We start from the raw sequence: 26,491 nt of genomic DNA, 5'->3' as shown, positions 1-26,491 counted from the left end.
TTCCCATACATCCCAGAGGACACATCAGGCTGTGATTATCACCAGGATCCGTTATTATAACTCACGTACCTACTCATCATGTAATAATTGTTGGAATGCCTGGATTACCATGCTGCATGATTGTAGCTGTATAATTTCATGATCATTGAAACAACCCCAGGCAGAGAAGATATAAGCTCATTGTGCTGGATCCTTCTATAGCTAATTCATCGTCACTTTCTCTTGCTTCATTTTATGTTTTTCATCTTTTTTTCAGCCTTTTCCTTGTCTCTTCTCTTTAGATCTCACTTTGTGTGTTTGATTTCTCTCTGCTTATGCGTCTCTTTACTTAATTTTATTCCCTTCCCTTTATATTTGTATTTTCTGTAATAAAACCAGGGACTTTGTGAATGAGGGCAAGGAAATGAGACCTTCTGATTGGCTGAATCTTCTGCTGCTTGCCATTAACATGGGAAAAGCCTCAGTGCCAGGATGCAAGCTGGAGTTCCAGAAGATGAGCCCTTTCACCATGGATGGAGACTTTGTCCTTGGAGTGATTGCTTTGGCTCATACTAGGGTGGATTACCCAAACCGTGACTTCAGAGAGACCCCTACGCCAGCACGCTGTGAGGGGTAAGACATCCCAAATGGGAAATTAATGTTATTAATGTTTTTCGATTGACTGCTAACCAGGAATAAGACCTGGCATTTAGTTCGTAATAAACTGGTAATCAAGTCACAGAGCAAAGCAGCATATTAATATGAATATCTTCAAATAAATTTAGTTTGGTTGTGTTTTTGTCATGAGATATCAAAAATAACTAGACAAACCCACTGGCGAATCCAAAATAAACAATAATCAATGTGCAAATATACACCTCACAGTATTTCTAAAAAATTTTTTTGAAGATTTTATTAATTTTTATCTTCTATTGAAATCACTTTAAACACTTTCTATTCCTTTTCACCAATTTAAGTTACAACCCACATGTAGCGGTACATACATCTAGCTATCAAAAGCAATGGAGAAGATAGGGGGGAAGAAACCTTAGACAGCGCACATCTTCTAGCAGTACTGCTTGTAGCCTTTGAAAGCTGCCATCACAAGAAAAAAACCCTCTAGTGTCCATTTATTCATTTATCCATTGCTATTCGAAATATGTTTAGTTTCAAAGCTAGAAAATGTCCAAATCACTTATAGTACTTGTCTATTTCACTTATCTTTTCAGGGCTCATGTGAGCTTCCAAACACTGGTCTGTGTAAAGCTTCTGAGCTACTAAAATCACCTTGTCTTTTCAGGGCTCATGTGAATTGTAGAGAGCATCTAAGATGCCAAAAATGCTGACATGGCTACGTTTCGCAGTGTAAACTGCTGCTTCAAGGCGTGCCACATACTTCACTTCTGGCCAGTCTAAGCAGATCTGCAAAAAAACACAGTCTATTTAAAGATCTTGCCAAGTCACATCCCTGTAAATCAAGAATAGATTATGTTTTTGTCTCCCAATCTTTAATTCCCTACTGTTCTAAGTTGGAAATTGAAGATTTGGTTATCTCAGATCACTGTCCAGTCTTATGCATTATGCAGTGGTAGGAATGATTGGAAAATGCCTATTTGGCTGATTAAAGATATGAACTTTAAGCAATTCTTACAAAATAAATGGCAGGAATATGAGAAACATAACGAACAACACAAGAGCCAGCCTACTTTATTTTGGGAGTTCATTGGCTAGACGCTACGAAAGAAGAGAGAGCTGGAGAGGGACATTTTAGATCTTACAGATAAGTTTAAAGAAGCGAAAAAGAAATACGTCCAACCCAATTTAGAAGGGGATAGACAGAAGTTCTGGATGTTACAAAAGTTAATTAATGATAAACTACACCACACAGCGTTATCCTCGGTGACTGCTCTTCATCATAAAGTATATCTAAATGGTAACAAAGCAGGTTTAACAAGACCTAAAGTGGGGGCATCCTTTATCCCTACGTTGACTGACAAAGGTGGGAAAGTAGTGACCTCATTGGATGCTATTTTATTTTATTTATTTATTTAACATTTTTCTATACCGACCTTCATGGTTAAATACCATATCAGGACGGTTTACATCGAACAGGGATAAAAATAATTAGGTAAAGGAAGAGACAAAGTTACATTAAACGAGGACCGTGAACTTGGAAGCTTAGGTAGCTGGAAGAAAAGAGATAAAGTTAAGTAAAGAAAAGAGAAATAACAAATTCCGGACTAGAGATAGTTCAGAATAGAATTAGTCCACATGTTAGAGTTGGTATCCATGCTGTCCAGGAATCAGATGAGGGGAGGTATAATTGTTCGTATAATTGTTCGTGAGTAGATAAAGTCTAATGTGTATCCCAGGATACATTGGGGAGCTTTTTATGAATCTCGATACTTGAAAGAGAATACAGATGTGAAAGAAAGGGAACTGTTTCTTGCACAGGTCTCTTTACTGTTGTTGACGGAGAAACAATGAGACTACTTAAATCACCCTATTCAGGTTTCTGATATTGGAACAGCTATTACAGAACTTAAGCTTTTAAGAGCTCCAGGTCCGGATGGATTAACTGTTTTATTTTATAAATTACTAACTCCGGATCTGGCAGATCCACTGCAAAACGTGTAAACAGATAAGATAGCTGCGGGTATCATGCCCGATATACCACGAAACAGGCACAGAGTATTGTTCTACCCAAACCTGGCAGGAATCTCCAATTGACATCTTCATGTAGACCCATTTCTTTGTTAAATTTAGATATTAAATTGTATGCATATGGGTTGCCTGTTGTGTTCTTTGTTAAATTTAGATATTAAATTGTATGCATATGGGTTGCCTGTTGTGTTCTTTGTTAAATTTAGATATTAAATTGTATGCATATGGGTTGCCTGTTGTGGGTCCTGGGAGACTGGCTATGCAATTCCAACACTTATGCAGACACAAGTATGGCATGTTTATTAGTAAAGTCGCTAGATTTGCGGTTTGTGCTACATGCGCGCACTGATCAACTACCTTGTTCAATCCGAACAAATGTATTGATTTATAGCATGCGCCATGTATGGAGATTTTTACGGCAACATTTGGGATTACCCTGGAAGACCTTTTTGTGGTTGCCTCTTGCTGGTAACCCTGATTTTCTGCCTGGGACACAGACCCGCTGTTTCCAGCAACTAATGTTAAGAAAAATAGATACCTTGAGGTTTTTTTTTTATAAATGCTCAAACAGGGAGGATGCATAGCTTTGATACATGCCGAGAATCATTGGGATTTTGGAATTTGGACTTTTTAGCTTATGTACAACTGCGTAGCTACATAGCCTCAGTAACACCAGTCACGGCAATGGATTTTACGTCTAGTACCTTTCAAAAATTATTATGTATATATCACAAGAAACAGTACAAATTATCCCATATGTATAAATTTTGTTAACGCAGGCTAAATATGTCCAGCATAACGGCAAAGTGGGAAATGGATATGGGTGTAGCTTTAGATGCAGTTGAAATAGAAGATAGTTTTCTTGAAGCAATATCATGTCGGCCTCTCTGGAGGATCAACATTTGAGACTATTCCATAGAATAGTGGTGTCTCCAATGAGAGCTTTTAAAATGGGTGTAAAAGACTCTCCAAACTGTTTAAAACGCCCCAGTTTGACTGCTACATTCTATCATAATTTCAGTTTTGTGGGGGTGTCCATTAGTTCATGAATATTGGGAAAGAATTGTACAGAAACTATTGACTTTGCTAGATATCCCTCTCCCAGTAACATGGGTTTGACAGAACGATGTGTCAATCAAGGGCAGAGGTGTTTTCTGAATAAAGGCTTGGCCATAGCAAAGAAATGCATTCTGAAGAACTGGATTTCCAACCTAGCACCTACGGAAACATTATGCATGCTGAGATGGTAGACTTGCTCACTTTAGATTACAAATCTTGGCTGCTTAAACCAAAGAGAGTAGCAGCATCCTTTCTAAGAGTCGGGGGGGGGGGGGGGGGCATTTCTTAAGAGCTTATCCCATGACATCCAGCGCACTATACGATTGTGACTATATAATTATTGAATACAAAATATGCGAAGGAGACTATTCATCTCTGTTATGGTTATGCTGTATGAAAGGGATGTTTCCTGATGATGTTAATCTTTTTCATTATGTGAGCATTGGGAGTGGATTGGGATGAAGATTCAATCAGACTTTCTTGAATTGTGATACATTTATAATATAGCATGTGGATTCAGATTTGCTTGGTTCTGACACAGATGGTTGTCTAGCAATGTTATTGATTATAGGAGTTGTTATTGATTATTGATTATTATAATTGTAAGCCCTCTGGGGATAGGGAAATACCTACAGTACCTGAATGTAATCCATTTTGAAGCGCTGAAAAAAAAGTGTGAAAAGCGGAATATAAATCTAAATAAATAAATAAATTGCTGTCCACTTTTGTTATATGTTATATGCTTTCAATAAAAGGATTTATACAAATGTGATCATATAACCCCTAGTTGAATCTCTCTACATTGGCTTCCAATAAAATTTAATAATTACTGTAAAATTCTGACTCTGGTGCACAAAATGGTTTGTAGCAAAGACACAGACTGGAAAGGAACACATTTACATTTTCATGTCTCTCAAAGAGCACTCAGAGCCACCAATAAAGGATTGTTAGACATACCCTCTGTTGGAAGCAGGATGCTGGGCTTGATGGACCCTTGGTCTGACCCAGTATGGCATGTTCTTATGTTCTTAAATAATGCACAGTTAGGCGAAGTTAGAGAATGCCATTTTTCTGTGACTGGGCCCAGATTATGGAACACTAAGCCTGAAGTGCTATGGCTGCCATCTGACATTAAAACTTTTAAAAAAGATCTAAAAGCTTGGATCTTTAAATCAGCCTATGAAATATAACCCTAGGAGAACTGCTTTGATGTCATTTTAGACCTTGAATGACCTGAGGAGCACTGCTATTAAATCATTTTGACGCTGGCATGTATTTAAATTAATTTGAAGTTTGTTCAGAGATATGTTGTTATGTTATTGTTATGTTATTTTTAGTTTGTTACTCATACTGTGAATATTTTAATATGGAAGCTAACCTGATTGCATTTGGAATATCGGTATACAAAAATGTGTAAATAGGTAAATAAAATATACAGTAAAAACAGACTTACCCACTTCATCTCTCCCAATTCCAGTACCTCTGTCCTAGTTATCTTCACCATATCTATCTCACCTGCTTTCTTCTCAAACTTCTGTAATCATTAACCAAATTTTCAGTTTCTTTCAAAATCGCAACAGATCTATCTCCTGCCTCATTTCAAGTGATGTTTTATTCAATGGCGGATGCTTTCGGACTTTATCTGTTTATTGTTTGACACTTATTTTAGTTTTCTGAAGTCTATTTCGTATGTGTCATGGTGACCACTGCCAGTGTTTTAACCCCTGGGACTGGAGTGGGAATGGACGCTGATGAGAATGGCTTGCACAGAACAAGAGTCAGGATTTACTGCCTGCACCAGTCACCTTCCTTTCGGGTTGAGCCCTCAGGTACTGGTGACTTGCGAGTCTTAAACTTGAAGAGTCCCACACCAAGGGCTGGTACTGAAAGGCACTGACTAAGGCCATTCTGATCCAAAAGTGGAAAACAAAAGGGTTTTCACGAACACAGACAGAGATGGAGAGAAACAGACATGACACAGAGCAGACAAAACAAGAACAAGGCAAACAGCTAAGACAGAAAGGCCACAGATTAGCGCCACAAATAAGTGAACAACAGGATAGGACACAAGTACAAGGCCACAACTAAGGACATCAAGAGAGAAACAAACAAAGCAGATGGCCACAGATTAGGGCCACTTGACTAGAATAACAGTCACACGGAGGACCAAAACTAGGACCAGGCATGGAATCAGGCTTAGGCAGGCTTTTAACTGTAGCAGTGCCAGAACATCATGGCCACCAACGGGAATTCCAAGCCAAAGAGCTTGGATGATTAGACTGCAGATAAACAAAACCCACTAAGGACCTCTTCTGGTAGGAGGCAAGAACTGCCCACAGACCTTCACAGTTTGTTGATTTGATTTATTTTTAATTGTGAACTACTTTGAGCCTTTTTGGCTAAGGTGGGAAAAAAGTAGCAACAGTAACATGGAATAGACTTAGTTTTTGGGTACTTGCCAGGTTCTTATGGCCTGGATTGGCCACTGTTGGAAACAGGATGCTGGGCTTGATGGACCCTTGGTCTGACCCAGTATGGCATTTTCTTATGTTCTTATGTTCTTAAGTTAAAATAAATAAATAAAAGGCAAATAATATGATGACAGCAGGTTGGTTTATTCCCAACAGATTTCAGATCCGGTATTACCGTGACATATTGGCCATCATGTTTACCATAGAAGAAATTAACCAGAACCAGCATCTGCTGCCAAACCACACCCTGGGCTTCCGGTTGATGGACTCTTGTTTTTCAGAGGTAATTACTCTCCAGAACACTCTGCTCCTGCTATCCGGAAGGAACCGAATTCTCCCGAATTATAAGTGTGAGGCTCACCTGACTCTGGCAGGATTTATCGGGGAGCTCTACTCTTCAGTGTCTGAGGTCATGGCCAGGATACTTGGGGTTTACAGGATTCCACAGGTATGAAATGTCTCTGACTATTGTGGCATTGGCCACTAGATAGCATCATGATACTATACCTTATTAGGTCCTCTGTATAACTGGAAGGTTAAAAGTTTGTTCTATGCTTACAATTGGGAGTGTTCAGGTCTGAAGGGTCACGCAAAGAACACAAGAAGGGTTGGCTAGTTGGGAGGAGAATCATCTTAGCCCTTCCCATAGGGAGCATAACTTGGAGAAATGGTCAAGTTTACTTTTTTTTTTTTTAACATGTGGTAACTTTCAGCTTCAAGTTTAAAGGAAGGCAGACGGGGGTTGTGTGTCAGTGGTATGAGTTTCAGGGTGATTCTGTGGTGACAGTGCATAGTTAATGTGGTAGAAAAGCTAGTGTGCACATGGGAAATTGCTGATTGTCTGAGGAAGGGACTCTGGGAGCAGAGCCTGGAGGAACCACTTCAGAAGTGAGGCGTAAGACCTGTATGGTGCCATCTTATATGGTACATAGGGGAAGAGAGAGGACTGTGAGATGCTCCAGCTTGCTGAAAGTGGAACAGTGTTGCAGTGAGAAGTCTGAGCCCTTGGAGAGAATCTGGAAGAGACAGTAGAAGTGTGGCGTGGATACAGCTGAGGTATCACCAGAAACAATGCTGAGCTACTGAGAGATTGTAAAGAGACACAGCAATTGCCTCTTCTGAGGCGACAGGTGCTGTAGTGACTGAAACAGTGGAGGAATCCATGGTCACTGAGACTGGAGAAGCAGAGTATGTAGCACCTACAGAACCTAAGGGGAAGTGGTGTTTGCCAGGAGTCCAGTGTGGGCCAGAATCTACATTCTGGCTGCAGAAGGAGGTGAGTTGCCTGAGGCCCAACTTTGGAGCGTGGGTGGAAGGAAAGTACCTGCCTCATTGGACAGATTTTTGGGAAAAGAGGCTTTGGGGATGAGAGAAAGGGGAGAGAGAACTGGCCATGAGGAGAGTTACAGAGATAGACTGTGTGCCAACTATTCTGGGTGCCCTACAATGATCAGTGAACGGATTCCAGAACTGCTGCGGGATTATTTGTTTATTTATTTATGTGAAATGATTTATATCCTGCACCCTCCAAAACGTTCAGTGCAGGTTACAATCTCATATACACAATAATAAACATTAATAATAATAATCAATATAGGACAAAGTCAAAGTGGTACAAGACAAGCAGGACAAAAAGGAAAGATACCAAGTTGGACATGTTATCTAAGGATTGTTAAGATAATAATGATAGAATGACAGAACAGGAGAGAGGCTAAGTTACAAACTTTAACGCTTGCTTAAATAGAAATGTTTTCATTGCCCACTTAAACATTTTTGGTTCAGTGATGATCTGGATTGTGAGAGGTAGGGAATTCAAAAAAAGTGGTCCGGTGATGGAAAGAGCCTGCTCACGAATCTCCATCAGGAAAGCGAACGGGAGAAGGAACATCAAGCAAATTTTGTGTAGCTGACTGGAGATTATGAGGAGTGTGCATTTTTAGGACAGAGAAGAAGCAAGGTGCTTTCATGTTATTTAGTAAATTCAATTGTGAATAATGACGGCCAGTTTATAGCGTATCCTCCAGTGGATGGGTGATGTGCTCTCGAAATCTAGTTCCTGCGAGAAGATGTGCTGCGGCATTCTGAATAATCTGTAATAATGTATAAAGTATTAGAACACTGCATACCAGAAAAGATTCATGATTGGAGCACTGTACAAACATCTTCAGGATTAAGAAAGGAATGGTGGTGACATAGTATGCAAAGTTTCATGAAAGAACTTTTTTATAACTGTTCTAATGTGAGTGCACATAGAAAAGGGTAGCATCAAGAGTGATGCCTAGACTCTGTACCTGGGTAGAGATCTTAATCTTAGCCCCCATCAAAAAAAGGGATGAGAGGACATCGTCAAGTTGATGATGTGAAAATTTTAAAATTTCTGTTTTGTCTACATTCAAGGACAATCTGTTATGTCTCAACCAGGTAAGAATGGAAGAAAGACAGGGAAACAAATTGAGTAGAAAGACCCCATGTTGACTTAAGCGGAAAACAAAATTGCACATCATATGCATATAACTTATAGTGCACCCCCAGATTAGATAGTGGATGACAGAGGGGAATGAGGTAAACATTGAACAGTGTGGCAGAAAGGGCAGAGCCTGAGGAATGCCAATCACGATGGGGAATCATGAAGATTATTACCACGATGGGGAACCATGAAGATTAGTATCATGATGGCACACGCCGGTGCGCCATGTTCCGGTCCAGGGGCTGGTCCGGAGGCCGCGTCCACGCCCCCGGAACGCTCCTGGGCTGGAACCATGCCCACAGCCCCACCCATGGAACGCCCCCCGATGACGCGCCAGCCGCGACACGCCCCCCTCAACACGCCCCCGACACGCCTCCCCAGAAAAGCCCTGGGACTTACGTGCGTCCCGGGGCTTGTGCGCACCGCCGAACCTATGCAACATAGGCTCGGCGCACGCAGGGGGTGGAAGGGGCAGCTTTTCGAGGGTTACGCGCATACCCCTTTGAAAATCTGCCCCTATGTGCACATTTTAGAAAATGTGCATAATTCTACATACATAGGCTTATGCACGAACACATACAATGTATTGCAACCACGTATATCGATGGATTTATTTATTTAGTGTTTTTATTATACCGGCATTCATGACAGGTATCACATCATGCCGGTTTACATTTAACAGGGTGTGAAAAACACAGAGAAATACAAAAAACTTTAACAAGTGCATGGTTAGAAATTTGCAGCTACAATGAGTGTACTTTACCCATCTATTTTTAATATATACGTGCGACTATTTTATGCATGAAAGTAAAGTAGGACTTATTCGCCTAAGACCTGTATTATATTCATATGTCGACCAATATTAAAACATGCGTGGGTTGAGGAAATTAGCCAGTTTACCCATTAGTCCAGCAGGTCATCTAGTTCTTTTCCAGCTCCTCAAAATCCTCTTGGTTCTTCAACCTGATCTCCCCCTCCAGTCAACCCAGACCTCCCACCCTGTCAGTACTACATAATAAATGTGTTTAATATCACTTGCACCACCAAATTAGCAGGTGCAAAACGTTGGAAAATGTACGCGTGCAAGTGTCTTTTAAAATAGGAACTTACGTATGCAACTGTCAACCCCAGTCCAGAACCCTCTTAGACCACCTTTTTTTTTTTTTAAAGTGCTCACAAGCAGATCAGAATTAGGCTGCCAGGTTTATTCCGGGTACAAAATGATCAGATTATAATACTCCCATACTGTTTTCGCTACATTGGCTCCCTTATACAGTGGAGGATGCAATTTTATGATCATAATAACTGTAGTACATCATGTCCTTGTAGAGAAATGTCATTATGTGCTAGTGCACTCCTTAAAATCTATAACCTATTAGATTTTTCCTCATTTCAACCTGCATGTCTAGACAAAACTAGAGAAAGAACATTTTCTGCAGTAGGACCCACTCTCTGGAATAACTTACCCAATGAGATCCATTTGATCAGTGTTATTCCACATTCAGGAAACAGGTGAAAGCTTTTTATTTCAGTCAAGCATTTGATCAGAGGCCATGGTAATGCTCTCAGTGGTTATCTTTCTCCCTTTGAGATGTATAACTAGGAATGCTGCCTTTTTTCTCTTTTTATTTTTACATTATTTCTTAATTCTCAAATACATTTTAGTTGGTTTTTATTTTTTATTTTCTAAAAATTACTGCAATTAATTTTGTAGTAGCATTGGTTTTATATTCATAATAAAAGTTTCACTATTTGTATCATAATTAATGTTACTTTTATGTAAATTTTTTGGTATCCCGCCAAGTAGATTGGATTACGCGGGCTAAAAATCAATTTAAATAAATAAAATTGTTGAACTCTTTCTTTTCAGATCAGCATCTCAGCACAGCACCCAATGCTGAGTGATAAGCATCAGTTCCCATCTTTCCTGCGCACCTATCCTGCAGGCACCCTGCTGCCCAGAGCTATTACCCAGCTGCTTCACCACTTCAACTGGACATGGGTGGGAATCTTGTTTTCCAACATAGATATTGCCAGCCTGCAAAGTCAGAAGATACGGCAGCAGGTGGTGGAGAATGGTGGCTGTGTGGCTTTTCTGGAGAAGATTGATGATCGCTACCCCAGTGAGAGGCTGGTGAAAGTGGCAGAGGTGATTCACCAGTCCTCAGCGAATGTGATTGTATGTCTTTGCTTGGAAGTGCACCTCAAGCCTATCCTGGAGCTCCTTTCCCTCCAGAACATTACTGCCAAGGGCTGGGTCTTCTCACCTTCATTTGCCATCAACCCTCATTTGTTCACCAGGGAGTCCTGGAGGCTGCTCAATGGCAGCTTGGTGTTCATTGGATCCACCAGTGACATCCCCCACTTCACTAATTTCCTCTACCACATTTGGCCTTCTGCATACCCAGGAGACACCTTTACTAAGCTTTTCTGGGAAAAGGCATTTGGGTGTCAATGGAAGGGACAGAACGTGACTCATGTGGTGACTGGGAAAGACATCATCCCATGCACAGATGAAGAGGACCTCAAAGCACTGGTCCCAGCGATCTTTCAGTTGAATGATTTAAGCATTTCCTATCATGCTTACCTGGCTGTTTATGCCTATGCACATGCTCTGCACAACATGATTTTGGTTGGACCCATAGAAGACAATTTGGGAATAGACTCCAACATTCATAATATCAAACCATGGCAGGTATTGATAATAATTGGATTTTTTTCAGGCTTAATGCAAACAAGATCCTGGTGGTGTTTAGAAGTTTGGAAATGTAGATATATTACTGTTTTTTTTCACAGCATTAAATATTTTAAAGTCTAGGGAAGAAGACATAAAGTTACTGTGTATTTATCAAATTATAAATTGACAAAACTGGTGAAATGTACTTTGTCAAGATCTTCCAGAGGATCACTGGCAGACAGACATGAGGTGACATGATTCCCCCCAAGATCACACAGAAAGTCAATGAATAAACCAGGATTTGAACTGAGACACAGGGAAATGAAATGCTTTGACCAAGGTCATACAGGAGATGAATGGTAAATGCCCACTTTGAATGAAGCACAGGGAATTTAAACGACTTGCTCAAAATCACATAAGGATTCAGTGGCTCAGCTGGGATTAGAACTGAAACACAGGGAGAATAAGTGACTTGTCTAAGGTTGCGTACATGTAACCCCTGTCCCGGTCAGCTCTTACATAAGTACATAAGATTTGCCATACTGGGTCAGACCAAAGGCTCTTAGGTACAGAGGCACATAAAGAGGGTCATAGACATTCATGGCCTGCATAAACTACCTTGGTTCCTGCACTGGGGACAAACTGGTAAAACTGGGAATAGCGTTGGCATGTGCTCCTTTTAAAATCCCCTGATTTATGCTTTAGAAGCGGGATTTGCACGCCTATGACGCTCCCACTTAAAATTTGGCACACGTACGCTCAGCCATGCTATTTTCTAACGTGCACATGTGCCGTGTAAGTTATAAACTAGCCGCGTCCCTTGGCGCGGGCCAATATATGGGCACACGTGCGCCTGCGTGCCGGTTTGAAAGTCACCATATATCCATGCCTTTTAAAAGGGTCAGGCACCGATGCTATTCCCAGCTCAACCCCAGTTCGCCCAGTTAAGAGCTGTGTCCTCCAAAACCCCCTAGTTTAGTAGCCTTCACTTCCCCCAGTTAGCCCCGATTCTTAAAACCCTGCAGATCTGCCTATTTATCTTTCTTTTATAACTTACACGTTATCCATAAGCGAAGTAAAGTTATGCAGGAGGGGGCCTTGGCGCGTGCCAGATCGCAACAGTATTTACGCGCACATCTCAGGTGCATGCTCCGAAACGCCCAAGCCCCACCCAGACCATGCCCCAGCTCCGTCTCTTTTTGAATACTTTAGAGATGTGCTCGCTCCGGGAGAGAGACACATATCTCAACAGCTTTTAAAATCTGCCCGGTGCATGTGAGCTTGACATATTTGTGCATTCCCTAATTAATGTGCATGCTGGGCTTTTAAAATCCAGCTTTTAGCACGCAAGTGCACGCACAATTAAAAATTCCAGCATATCCTCACTCGCGCACTGATATGCGTGTGTATGGGTGCATGTGTGCTCATTTTAGAATCAATCTCAATCTCTTTAATGAGCTCTTTATGTGATTTTGGTGGGTTGGAGTTGATTTAGCTAATTATTTGTTTCCCAAAAATATAGTGTTACATTTCTCAGAGAAATTAGAATTAAAATTCCAGGCATGTAGTGTGACATAACCAGGACTGTATCCATCTGTTTGGGTTGATCTGGGTAAGGTGGCAACTTTAGCTGGATGTCTGGGGAGTTGGAGGCAGAACAGAGGAAAAATGGACATCTGGCAGAGTAGAAGCAGAAGTGATTGTCCATAGGGAAGTCTATAAAGGTAAAATAAAGTTGCAGAGATTATCTACTATTCAGCATAATGTTGTTCTTTCATCACTAAATTCCACAGATTCTTCATTATCTCAAGGTTGTGCATTTCAGAACAGAGTCCAAAGAGGAAGTCTATTTTGATGAGAATGGGGATGTGCCTGCTGTCTTTGACATCTTGAATATTCAGATACACCCGGATGACTCCAGTCAAGTAATAAAAGTGGGTAGATATGATGCCAGGGAATCCCCGGGGGATGAAATCAGTCTGAACATCACTGCCATCTTATGGAGCCAAAATAACCAGGTGAGGGCCAACATACTAATATAGTTTATGATGGCAGATAAAGACCAGTTGGCTAATCCTGTATATCCCAGTTGTCAGCTGGAGAAGTTTGACTGTAGGATATTGCTCCTTTTCTAAGCTAACATTTTGTCATCTTGCTGATTGAGTAGATGAGCAGACAAGTTCTCTTAATCAAATCAACACCCTGACCCACTCATCCATTATGTCTTACCATCAAGCTTTGTAGTAATGTAAACAGGTACCAAATTTTTTGAAGCAGTTATCTTAATATCCTACCTCCTATGACCCCATGATCTTGCAGGACAGTATCTGGCTACCACCCACTTGCCAGTATCAACTTGTTTGGTTTTTGAGGAGTTGTAGTCTGCTGGGCCCTAACCAGCTGCGACATGGCTTTCAATATCTCTAGCTCATGCCTCCTTTACTAGAACTGCCACCAGCACATTTTCATGGTAGTGCAAATTTTAAAAGCTTGCATTATCAGTATGCACGATCACAGTAGGTTGAAATTCTGTGAGTTTACAGCATTTTGGATAAACTTTGATTTCTGAAACATTTACCCCCTTCCCGTGTTTGATCTACATGTTTTGCAGCTCAGAACCACCGCCTGCATGTTTATATGCTGGTGCAAATTTAAAGGCTTGCACAATCAGTGTACATCATCACAGCAGGTGGAAATTCTGTGAATTATCATCATTTATGATGATAATTTGACTTCGGAAAATTTTAGCCCCCTGCCCTTTCAATGTTTGGAACAACTTAGAACTGCCAAGCAGCACATTTTCATGTTGGTGACTGTACTTCTCTTTGCACTTGTCATCATTTGTGGGTAGATTCTCAGAAATCAATGGTCATCATGTAATCTTACTATTCTTAGTAATGACATGCAAGCTCCTGAGCTCACTTTCCCAGGACATTGGGTACAGTAGAGAGTAGTGTGTACATTAGAGAGAATAAATAAAGACAGGTATTTATATAATAATAATATTTAATATGAGATGGGCAAGCATGTTAGAAAGAGAGGAGAAAGGGGGAAGGAGTGATGAGTCAGACCTGAGAAAGGTCTGTAAAGTTTTGAAATATTTTTTTTGTATCTGTCTTCTTGTTTGCTCATCGCTCTTGATGGTTTTAGCATTTGTTGACAAAGGTTGTAAATAGGTCATTCTTTATCTCTTTGTATTGTTTGAGATGATTGCATCAGTCTTCAGTGTGACTGATGTTCATGTCAGTCAACCTTTAGAATTTCCTCAGTGCTTTATGAAAGAAGTATTTGCTTCCTATTAAGAAAACTTCTTTCTTGTACAATAATTTCCAGAAGCTTCTGTTTGAGCCTGATTAGATCAAGTTAAGTATATGTGTACTGTATATCATACAGTATATTTAGGCCCAACTTGAATTACATTGTGGATATATACAATACTGACAGTCATAAATGATGAAAAGTCACAAAACTGCAACCTGCGATCATGTACACAGATTGTGCAAGCATTTACAATTTTCAATTGCATAACAATGTGCCTGCAGCACATCTAGTGAAACTATATTACAATGTGAAAAATGTCATCAAATACCTATAAAAATGCCATTAAAATGTGAAAGAAATATATTTTAATTTGTGTTGTAATTCTTATGTTTTCTTTCAAATATAGGGCTTAACACATGGTTGCATATTTTCCTGCACTCAGTTGTTCTAGGGTGTTAGACATGTTTGGGTGGCTGTAACAGACTGTACCACCAAAAATTTGAAATAAATAGACAAAATGCAGAATTATTGTCTGAGCTTAATGCAGAGAATCAATTCGTGCACAAAAACATTTGTTTTTCTTTCAATCTTGGAGCCTAAAACATGGTGGCATAAAAATGTGCCAGCAATGGTTCTAGCTTACTACCTTACCATTGTCCTCTATATCTGTCGCAAGCACGCTTGAATTCTGTCATGGTTTAAATTGTAACTACTTTTTCCAGTAGGCTATTCCAGCCCTGAGAGAAGGGGATCGAGGTAGCAGTAAATTATCATGATACTGAACAGTTTACTTGTTGTCTGATCTGCCAAATACCAGGATCTTAGGGCTTGTACCTAACATCTGTGAAATAAAACCAATGGGGTTTATTTGTAATTTGCATGCCCCAAGGGAGGTTTGTTCATCCCACTTAGTTTTAGCAGATTTACCTGCTGATTTGAAGCTTGATTTTATAGTCTTTATGTATTGGGAGATTTTAACATTCATGAGACATACATCAGACCAATGCATTAACTGATTTTATTGCAGCTCTATTTATATTAACTCTTTCTCAGCAAGTGGTAGACTCCACCCACTTAGCTGGAGACGAAGGTGTCTATTGGATTGTTTAACCATGATGCTACATTGTCAGAGGAGTGTGTACCCTTCTTATTAAAACAAGCTACATTTCACCCAGTCCTATTGAAACCTTCGCTGGGCATCAATAAGCCAGAAAATTACAGACCAGTCTCAAACATACTCGTCTTAGGGAATGATTGAATGGGCAGTCACAGTTGAGGTACAGGGTTTTTAGACAAATGTAATGTTCCTAAGACTCTTTTCAACCTTTTTTTCACCACTAAAGTAACACAGAAATGATATTAGCATAGCATCTTTGATAGACGAATTGCATCAACAGATTGATAAGGATGTTGCTGTGGAAGTTATATTATTGGATTTATCTGCCGCATTTGTCACCCTTGATTAGTTTATTTTGTTAAATTAGCTTCAAAGAACAGGATTTGGTGGCACCACCCTGAGCTGGTTCTTCTCTTTCTTATACTAAGGATCACAGCATCTCAAAAAAGATATAAAAAGGGCTACCAAATGATAAGGGGAATGGAACAGCTCCCCTATGAGGAAAGACTAAAGAGGTTAGGACTTTTCAGCTTGGAGAAGAGACGACTGAGGGGGGATATGATAGAGATGTTTAAAATTATGAGAGGTCTAGAACGGGTAGATGTGAATCGGTTATTTACTCTTTTGGATAGTAGAAAGACTAGGGGCACTCCATGAAGTTAGCATGTGGCACATTTAAAACTAATCGGAGAAAGGTCTTTTTCACTCAACGCACAATTAAACTCTGGAATTTGTTGCCAGAGGATGTGGTTAGTGCAGTTAGTATAGCTGTGTTTAAAAAAGGATTGGATAAGTTCTTGGAGGAGAAGTCCATTACCTGTTATTAAGTTCACTTAGAGAATAGCCACTGACATTAGCAATGGTAACATGGAATAGACTTAGTTTTTGGGTACTTGCCAGGTTCTTGTGGCCTGGTTTTGGCCTCTGTTGGAAACAGGATGCTGGGCTTGATGGACCCTTGGTCTGACCCAGTATGGCATTTTCTTATGTTCTTAAATACTTCTATTTGCTTATAAGAAAATGGATGCAGAGCAGAACTAGGAAGTTCTCCCTTCCACTCACCATACAAAACAAAGAATTCACATTTTGGTGTCACCTCAGTAATAGCAACACAAACTCCCTCTACTACCAGGCAGTCTGCGATGCAGGATAAAACCTTGCAAACAAGTCAATCAGAACCAATATAGAAAACCTGCCATACTAAAACAGCACTCACCCCCAGGACTCAAAACAACAACAACCCTAGCTATGAAAAGGCAATAGGATCTAGAACACACCATACACCTCCTATTCAAAAAACAAAATAAGCAGGATTGTTACTGAGCCTTACACAGAAGCTTCACACTAGCAGAATCACACACAGAGTGCACAGACAGATCCTCAACGAATACAGAACAAGGCACACAAATAGAAATAGAAACGTGCAAGCAAAATCTGAAATGGAATCCTCCCCAAAAAACAAATTCTGCCTGCAGTTCAACACTAGAGAAAGAGAAACAGAAATGCATTTCCTCCTGTATTGTGTAAAAATATCAGAGGAGCACATTTACAAAAGTGGCATACGCCATTCAATAAACTGAAAATAATCTTCCTTTCTTCTCAGGACATCACATTTTTCCTCATCTCTTTTTTTCTGCTTTCCTGTTCTCTGTCTGCTAACTCCTTTTTCACCTGCTCTTAGGCCCCACAGGCCAGCGACTGCTCTGTCCCTAGGGCTGCAGCAACTCCTCTGCCATGCAGGCAATATCAGGAAAGAGAGAGGCAGCTCTACTGCAGCTGCAGTGGCAGGGTGTGCAGCACCCCCTAATTCATGGCGTCCTGTGAAACCCCAAAGCTGGCCCTGGCAAGCAGATAATGACCATGATAATGTTCTAATCTTTTTACAATTCACAGACCCCTCGCTCTGTCTGCAGTGACAACTGCCCCCTTGGATACAGGAAATCTGCCAGACTTGGTCAGCCCAGCTGCTGCTTTGACTGCGTCCCTTGCACCAGTGGAGAAATAGCCAATGAAACGGGTGGGCCACCTCTTGACTTGTATGAGATAATGGGAGACTCTAAACATGCCAAGGCTTTGACTTGCCAAGACTAGATGCAGTGCATCCCAGACTTGTCATGAATGAGTTTGGCTGATTTATTTGGGTTCCATAACTGCTAAGTTTGCCCATGAACTGGTCCTCATTTTACACCCACTGCATGCTGGGAATTGCAGTTCCAGTTTCAGTAAGAAAGGAATAAACTAGATGGTCCAGAGTTACAGTGGAGCAAGAACAGATGTTTAGCTGTTTAGTCCCCTAATTGCCCACCAAAACCCAGGTCTCTCTCTCTGTTCCTGAAGAAGCCCAATCCATGAGTAGTTCCCACAGTCAGGACAGAAATGTGGCCAGAGGCAACACTGGGCATTCAGTTCCTAATTTTCTTTTTTATTAATCTGACTCAAAATTGTCCAACACAGTTTCTGTGGTTTATTATTGAATAATAGGGCATCTCATTCTCTACAGGCTGGGACACTTTCTTTGGAGCAACCTAAGAAAAGCCTTGATATAAAGGAAAGACCCTTGTCATCTTGGGATTTCATGCTCAAGAGTATCTCTGGATCATTTGTATGCTTGTTTAATAAGAAACATCTTAATAACTTTGATGCTGAGTGTAAAAGAAACCCTGACTCACTAGGTAGTGTTTCCAAATTTAAGGCTATTGAAGTCTTGACCACAAGGCTGCATAATCTTTATTTATGTGTCTTCCTGGCATGATTTATAATTCAAAGGGGAGATGGGGAGGGTAATTGAATTGTTAAACAGCCCACATAGGCTAAAGACTGTGGGCACGTTTTAGCCCAAATGCCCCGCCCCCAGAATACCTATATAGTATGCATATAACGGTTTGAGTCAAATTGTTTTCCATGAATGCTTTTATGTGCATACTCCTCAGGGTTTCGAAGAGCCACATATGTGCATAAATCTAGGTTTTATGTGCATACAATCCTTTGATAATTTCTCCCTAAGAGCTTTCTATAGTTATTGCATAGATGGACAGATTATGTCCATAGTATGGGTTTGTAACTGGGGTTATTCCTCTCTTTCAGATACAACCAAGTGTTGGAAGTGCTCAGAAGACCAATGGCCCAGTGAGAATAGAGACAAGTGCCTTCCAAAAGCCATTGAGTTCCTGTCCTACCAGGAGCCCTTAGGAGCATCCTTGGCTACTGTTGCTGTCATCTTGTCTTTCACCACCATCCTCATCCTTTCAATCTTCTTCCTCTTCCGGGATACGCCAATTGTCAGAGCCAATAACCGGGGCCTCAGCTACCTCCTCCTCTGTACCCTCACACTCTGCTTCCTCTGCTCCTTGACATTTGTTGGATTTCCTATGAAGCTCACTTGCATGATTCGCCAACCCGCCTTTGGACTCATTTTTACTGTCAGTGTGTCTTGCATATTGGCAAAAACAGTTACAGTAATCATTGCCTTCAAGGCTGTCAACCCTCGCAATCAGCTCAGAAAATGGGTTGGGTCAAAGATACCCAACCTTATTGTTATTTTCTGCTCCCTCATCCAACTGGTTATCTGTACAATTTGGATTTCTAGCCATCCTTCCTTTCCTGAGAACAACACTAGATCTGAAAGTGGGAAGATAATCGTTGAGTGCAATGATGGGATGACCATACTCTTCTACTGTATGCTGGGATATATGGGCTTCTTGGCCATCATTAGCTTCATTGTGGCCTTCCTGGCTAGGACATTACCTGACAGCTTCAATGAGGCCAAGTTTATCACCTTCAGTATGCTGGTCTTTGTGAGTGTCTGGCTGTCTTTTATTCCTGCTTACCTCAGTACTCAAGGGAAGTACATGGTGGCAGTGGAGATCTTCACCATCCTGTCCTCTGGTGCGGGGTTACTCTTCCTAATTTTTCTTCCAAAGTGTTACATTATTCTCCTGCAGCCAGAGATGAATACCAAGGAGCACTTAGTAGGAAAAAAATATCCAAATAAAATGTTCAGAAACTGAATAGCCTATTGGATTGATGTAAGGGCTACAGAACCTTTCACCTCTAAGACTGGATAATTCAGAAGATTTTGCAAGGAACATAGAACCCATTGCATCTAGTTCTATAAGGAGTAAACTCAATGGAACTAGGTTTCTGTTCCAAACAGTAGAGGCACCGTTGAATTTGGGTTCCATGAACCATTTGAGGAAATCTGCACAGAGAAGTGGTTATGACTCTTACAGCAGTAGATTAGCAGCAAGTGAAAGTTCAGGCAGAAAACATAGTGAATTGGGGAGCTGGCGTTAGGTTGAGAATGATAACTGTTATGTTCTTCTACCCAAATATGAAGAATTGTACTTGAACCCAGTGGATGGATCGATTTGATCTCCTGATGCCGTTACTTGCTATATTACTATGACTGGTTAGCTTCAGGAATGAGTGCAGCAATACAGGATCTTTCCTTTCTAGGACTGGATATGTTAAGAGTTTGGCACAGGCGTATACCTCCCTGTATAAGTCCCTCTGTTAGAGACACACTCAGTAGCTTTTTACCATGTTACACACAGAGACACCTTCCTGTGCAATAGAATAAACTACAAATAGAATTATGCCAGTGTGTTAGTTTATTATACAAGCACGCACCCTTCTTATTGTTATATATTTGTATGCTGTACAGTAAATCATCCCAGTGTGGTAAGCCTGAAATACACACATCTCATTGTGACAATCAACTATCTCCACTATCCGGATTGCAAAGTTAACTGGACAAAATTATCCGGCTAACTTTGGAAATCGATTCAGTAGTGCAGCTGCACTATTGAATGTAGCCAGCTATCTTAAAATTAGCTGGATAACTTTATCCAGCTAAATTTAGGATAGCTCTTTGACCTGATCAGACTTAGCTAGCTAACTTAACCAACTAACTCAAATCCTCCCATTTACACTCCTGGCATGCCCCTAAATTACCTGGTTAAATTCTCACTTATTAGCTGGATACGTGACCAAATCTGGCTAAATGCTTTTGAATATTTACCTCTCCGTCTTCACCTCCCAGGGCATATACAAATAAGAGAGACTCATGTGCTGCTCTGACAGCCATCAGCAGAAGCGCGCTGCATGAGATGGCCTTCATGTGACGAGCATGGCTGATACACAGTAAGAAGGAATGGATCGAGGTTTCCAGATATGATCCTTTCCACTGTCCTACCGGGATATGCATCAGAGCACACACACACACACACACACCATTTCATCCACGGCCTTCCAGTATATCTTTGAACTTTTTTTGGCTCAAATCATTCATTTCAATCAGGTTGCAATGCTTCTTTCTCTCAGCAGGATCCTAACTATCCAGTAGAATAATTTTCACAGTTTACATTTAGGCTTGGGGGTAGCCTGCAGGGAGCGGCAGCTGCGACTACCCTTAATGGAAGGCTTGGGGGTAGCCTGCAGGGAGCGGCAGCTGCGACTACCCTTAATGGAAGGCTTGGGGGTAGCCTGCAGGGCGCGGCAGCTGCTACTGCTCTTAACAGAAGGCTTGGGGGTGCTTGCACAGCACATTCTGCTACTACCCTAAAAATCAATAAATGAAAATGGCGGGCAAACTGGATGGCTATCGCTGCCTTCGATACCATCGATCATTCATTAATCATTAATCCTTTGGTAGAAAAGTTTCCAAAAAGGGGTGGAGGCAATGGGCATTTCAGGGCCTGGCCAAGAAACGTATGCGTAAATGCTGACACGCCCCGCTGAGCGCCGAGGTCCGCTGCGGGATGATGTGTAAGTGATCGAGCCATTTCTGAGGGGTTTAAAAGGTCTGGGGGGGAGACTAGGCTATCAAACCAGGGGGGAGCTGGAGGAGCTAGTTGTTAACTGGGCGAACTGGTGGACATACTGGTAAACTGGGAATGGCGAGGGCGCAGGCCCCTTTTAAAATCCCCCCCCCTTACACGGTAGAAGAGGTTTCGCGTGCCCAGGCGTGCATCCACTTAAAATTTGGCGCCCGTGTGTGCGCAGCCAGGCTATTTTCTAACATGCACGCATGTTAGAAAATAGCCGTGTCTCTGGGCACGGGCCGACGCCCACGCACAAATGTGCACCCTTGCACTGGTTTAAAAGTTACCATCCCTGTGGGCACTAATCCGATTAAAATGAAACAATTAACAGCACATCCCTGTTAGGCACATATCACTGAGTTTGGCTCCTGGTCACTCCATAGTGAGAGCTCAGAGCGGAAATGTCTGCCGCGTACATTGCACACGCTAACCTTACTGAGTATTTTCAAAGAAAATTAAACGTGCATAGGTTTGCTTGGAAAATTCTCAGGTAATTGGCTGAGTTCATAAAACAAAGTATCTCACATAACTTCTGCGTTTAATCGTTAAAATCAAAAAGCACGCGGGTAAGTCACAATTCTGCTGTGACTCCACCACCTAGAGTGCCTTTCCCCAGTGCATATAAACATGCTTATGAACCCAGCGACATGCTTGTTCTTATACGTGCCCCTGATTAATACTGAAAAGCCTCCGACATGCATGGATCGGCGTTTAATATGTGCAAGTTGCTTTGAAAATCAAGCCCTCTCTGCATCCTCAGTATCTCCAGATATCTCAGTGCTGGACTTATTCCTTATTGGACACAAAGAGTTAATCTTCCTATTTCTAAAATAAGAAAACAAAAGAAAGAACCTGAAATTAGAACTCATTTGTGTGCTTCCTCCCATAGGTCCCAGAGGACACGTCAGGCTGTGATTATCAAGGTCACGCACCTACTCATCGTGTAATGAGGGTAGGGGATGCACCTGACAACCACCTTGTTTAATTGTCGCTGCACCACTGCAGGGTCAGTGAAACAACCCCCAGGCAGAGAAGATATAAACTCGCTGCCTCCAAACCCAGACGCGTTGCACAGTTATTTGCATTTCAGACTCCTCTTCTCTCCAGATTGCGAACCATGTTTATTGAACCTTTCTCCTCTTCTCCAGATCCTTAGCTCTGTGGTGGATCTTTCTATAGCTTCTCTCTTGCTTCACTTTATGGTTTTCATTTTATTTTAGACTTTTCCTTGTCTCTTCTCTTTAGCTGTGTGTTTGATTTCTCTTTGCTTATGCATCACTTTGCTTTATTTGCTACCTTCCCTTTTTCTTTGTATCTTCTGTGCTTCCTGATATGAAACCCGGGACTTTGTGAATGAGGGCAAGGAAATGAGACCTTTTGATTGGCTGAGTTTTCTGCTGCTGGCTGCTGTCATGGGAAAAGCCTCAGTGCCAGGATGCAAACTGGAGCTCCTGAAGATGAGCCCTTTCACCATGGATGGAGACTTCGTCCTTGGAGTGATTGCCTTGGCTCAAACTAGGGTGGTTTACCCAGTCCTTGACTTCAGAGAGACCCCTAAGCCAGCACGCTGTGAGGGGTAAGACAACCCAAATGGGAAATTCATGTTTTTATTTCAATTGCTAACCAGGAAAGAGACCTGGTATTTAATTGATAATAAATGGGGGCCTAGGTCACAGAGCCAAGCAGCATATCCTTGTTTAATGTAACTTTCGCTCTCCTTCCGATTATAATTTGCTGTTCCGTTTTGTTACAAGTTCTCTATCCCCCGTTCGATGTAAACCGATCTGATATGGTATTTAACCATGAAGCTCGGCATAGAAAAATGCTAAATAAATAAATAAAATAAAATATTAGTTGAAAATCTTCAGATGACTTTTAGTTTGGTGGTGTTTTTGTAATGTTATGTTTTGATATTGCAAATTAAAGAGAAGGAAGCATGGGGCTGACGTTATAGTCCTCACAATGAAGGAACACATTTCCAAGAAGCCAATTGTAGAAAAGTTTTGTTATGAGAGACTCCTATTGTCAAACTTATAGGGTCAATCATCAAAATGCGTTAGGGCCACATGGCATGATAAAAGGGGTCTAACGTGCGTTACAAGAGCGATATTTAGTGTGACCCACGTTAGTATGCAAATATGATAATGAGTAAGCAAAAGCTTGAAAATTATGCAAATTAGGGGTACCTACCACATTTAGCGGTGAAATAATTCACAATAGCGTGGGTTTTAACATCAGAAATAACAGCACATTTTTTTTTTTTGCTGTAGAGGGCCAAAAAAGTTTTTATCGCAGGAAAACGTCCGTTATTGCAGAACGCAGCTATTATTGTGGTCTGATAAAATGAGGCCTTCTATCAGACACACCTACCAAGGCTTCCTGGATCAATAAAAACACCTTTTCTTACTTGGCCTTTCTTCCTAAAGCTACAGTGTTAGGGAAAAGTTTACTTGTAGTGGGATACTGGTTGTTTTGGGCAGCTTGGCGGTGTTGACAGCAACAAGAACCACAACAGGCAACGGAAGTTCAAATCCCTCCTAGGGAAGTCCCATCACCGAAGCCAGAGCCACCAGGCCCGCCGCTCGAGCGTCCTGACCCACAGCAGTGCTGGCCACACAGGAGACCAGCACTGCTGTAGCTTTAGGAAGATGAGCACCTGTGTGGCTCATCCACGAACCTCATTGCTAGGCATGCCGGAGGAACACGTGGTTAGCAGGTATTCCCTTAGCTGTCAGGCTATCATGGAATTATATGAAGACCTCACGGAAAGTTCCCACGCTATACCGGACCTCACCAAACTTTTGTGCCCCCTCCTTTTCATGACATCTTGCTCATTCCAAACAACAGTTGGGGCCATCGGGGGAATGTCCCAAATCTCATTTTCCCGCTGTCTGGGCCAGGTCATAACAGCTGTACCTGCCCGCATTAATCGGCAGGACTTGCTGGAGTTGAACACGGGGTTTTATGCCATTGCCAACTTTCCAAATGTTCTGGGAGCTATCGACTGCACTCACATAGCCATCATCCCACCCCGCCGCAGGGAGGAGATCTACCGCAATAGAAAGCTCTTCCACTCCATCAACGTGCAAGTGGTCTGTGATGCTCAAATGTGCATCCTTGACAGGTCCTCTTTCTGGGTCAGTGTGTCATAGCAACCACTTAGGCCTAGTTAGACCACCTAGTCATAATAGAACAATAGGTGCAAGAGACTGTAGTAGACAATGTACACACTAAATAAACCTAACACCAATGAAATGTGGCTGCCCTAACCTTTTCATAGTGATTACCAGTCCAAAAGAGTAACATCCCAATAGCCTTCGTGTAGGACTGGCAACCCAGTGTACAGAGGTTGCCATAGTTGGTGCCTTCTTGCTTGCCTTGGTTATGCCTTGGACCCTGTCCTAGCCCTCACATGTTGGCGAGATAGTAGCCTAGGTATGATGGAATTCCAACAGGGCCTAGAACATGGAGCCAAGTGCTCTAGAAGTTATAAAAATCACTAGTACTTCAGCTGCTTAAAGGCACAAGCTGAAGTTACAAGTTGACACTTACAGGCATCAATCACAGACTCCACATTTCCAGCCTGACTCCCTAGCAGACATCTGTGTGCATCTTAAGATCTCCACATGTACTTCAGTTGCATAGTGTCACATGTACCTGCAAAGACACAGGTGATAGCACAGCCTGAGTTGTATCTGAGGCAGTTCTGATACTGGAGTGCTGACCTAGCAGCCCTTCCCTTCATGCGTTTTGCAAAGCACATGGCAATCCCAAACTTCTCACAGGTCACTGCAAGCTAACATATCTCACTGGAGTTGCATATCACCATGCACATCTGTGACCTGCTACACCTAGCTAAGCAGTCAACTCTCATGTACAGACGGTGAGGGCTTTGGCCCTTGGGCTGTCACATTGGTTATGTTAGCTGCCTGGGGATGTTGGACAAGGATGCTGGTATGAATCTCTGAAGGCTGGATTGGGAATAGAATGCCATCCTGCCTTCATTTGTAGTTGAAAGTCGCCTCAGAAATTAAAAGTTCAGAGTATATTTAGTGCGGACTACAATAGTATCCAATGTCACCTAACAAAAGGTTCACCTCATTGAACCCAAGACAAAGCTGTGTTGGAAGCTAAGAACCTAGCCTGACATGTCACAGGTAGCCATTGAGAAATATAGCGATGTCAGGGCACAGCAAGGCCCTTGGCCGGTGCAGCTCAGGACTGGTCCTGTTGTCCTACTTTATGTAGTTACATAGAAAATTTGCAGAGTAGTTTGTATGTTCCAATTGGTAGTAGCAGTTACAGCCCTTATCCTATCTAGGGCCACCCTTAAAACACATAGGCTGAGGACTGCCAGGGAGACTAACTTGCAGAATGGTTATTTTCCAAACAGAGTGGCCACCTTTCAGTTTTTTTCTGCTTTGAAGCCCTTGCTTGTCCACATGGCTGCCCTGACTATAACTCAGACATGGTAATTATCATATATGCTTCTGACAGATGTCTGTCATGCTGCTATGTGTAGAAATTTTTCAGTCATGACTAATGACTCTGACCACCTCATTAGCAGGTAGGGAACCAGCTTGGCAAAGACATCAATGATGGGTGATGACGAACCGTCCAGAACATCTCCATTGGGGAGGGGTAGGTAAACAAACTGCAGGAGGTAGTCTGTACAAAACAAGGTCAGAACACATATGTATGTCTAAATGATTGATGTGGCGTATTAGCCTCTGTCTATACTGTGTCTGAGGGTGATGTTGTTCCCTTCCTTACTACAACAATGCATACACCAGAGCATGCACATCCCGACCATCAAAGCCAAAGACTTTCTCATTCACCCATGACACATGGTGGCAGGTACCCGCTCAGTATACCCTGCCTGACCAGCTTTCAACAGAGCATTTGCTGTGCGCTCTTAGGGCATGGTCTACCCCCCTCCTCCCCATGTCATGACTGTTTGGTACCTCTCCATAG

General features: G+C 41.8%; 1 protein-coding gene across 1 annotated transcript; it reads left to right on the top strand.

Annotated features, from left to right (window-relative positions):
- The first annotated feature begins 448 nt into the window (after positions 1 to 448).
- On the top strand, positions 449 to 19,702 carry LOC115080353 (vomeronasal type-2 receptor 26-like). The gene is made up of 6 exons (XM_029584498.1): positions 449 to 612; positions 6,330 to 6,621; positions 10,511 to 11,335; positions 13,111 to 13,335; positions 17,589 to 17,712; positions 18,780 to 19,702. The coding sequence occupies exons 1-6, from the start codon at positions 449 to 451 to the stop codon at positions 19,700 to 19,702; spliced, it is 2,553 nt and encodes an 850-aa protein (XP_029440358.1).
- Positions 19,703 to 26,491: the final 6,789 nt, after the last annotated feature.

This window comes from Rhinatrema bivittatum, chromosome 19, assembly GCF_901001135.1.
Source record: "Rhinatrema bivittatum chromosome 19, aRhiBiv1.1, whole genome shotgun sequence".
NCBI lineage: Eukaryota > Metazoa > Chordata > Amphibia > Gymnophiona > Rhinatrematidae > Rhinatrema > Rhinatrema bivittatum.
Note: the sequence above shows the minus strand (reverse complement) of the source record. Positions and strands in the feature narration are given on the sequence as shown.

Coding starts and splice junctions, on each gene's coding strand:
- LOC115080353 (XM_029584498.1), top strand. CDS start 449: ATGGGAAAAGCCTCAGTGCCAGGATGCAAGCTGGAGTTCCAGAAGATG. Junction 613..6,329: donor ACGCCAGCACGCTGTGAGGG/GTAAGACATCCC, acceptor TATTCCCAACAG/ATTTCAGATCCGGTATTACC. Junction 6,622..10,510: donor GGGTTTACAGGATTCCACAG/GTATGAAATGTC, acceptor CTTTCTTTTCAG/ATCAGCATCTCAGCACAGCA.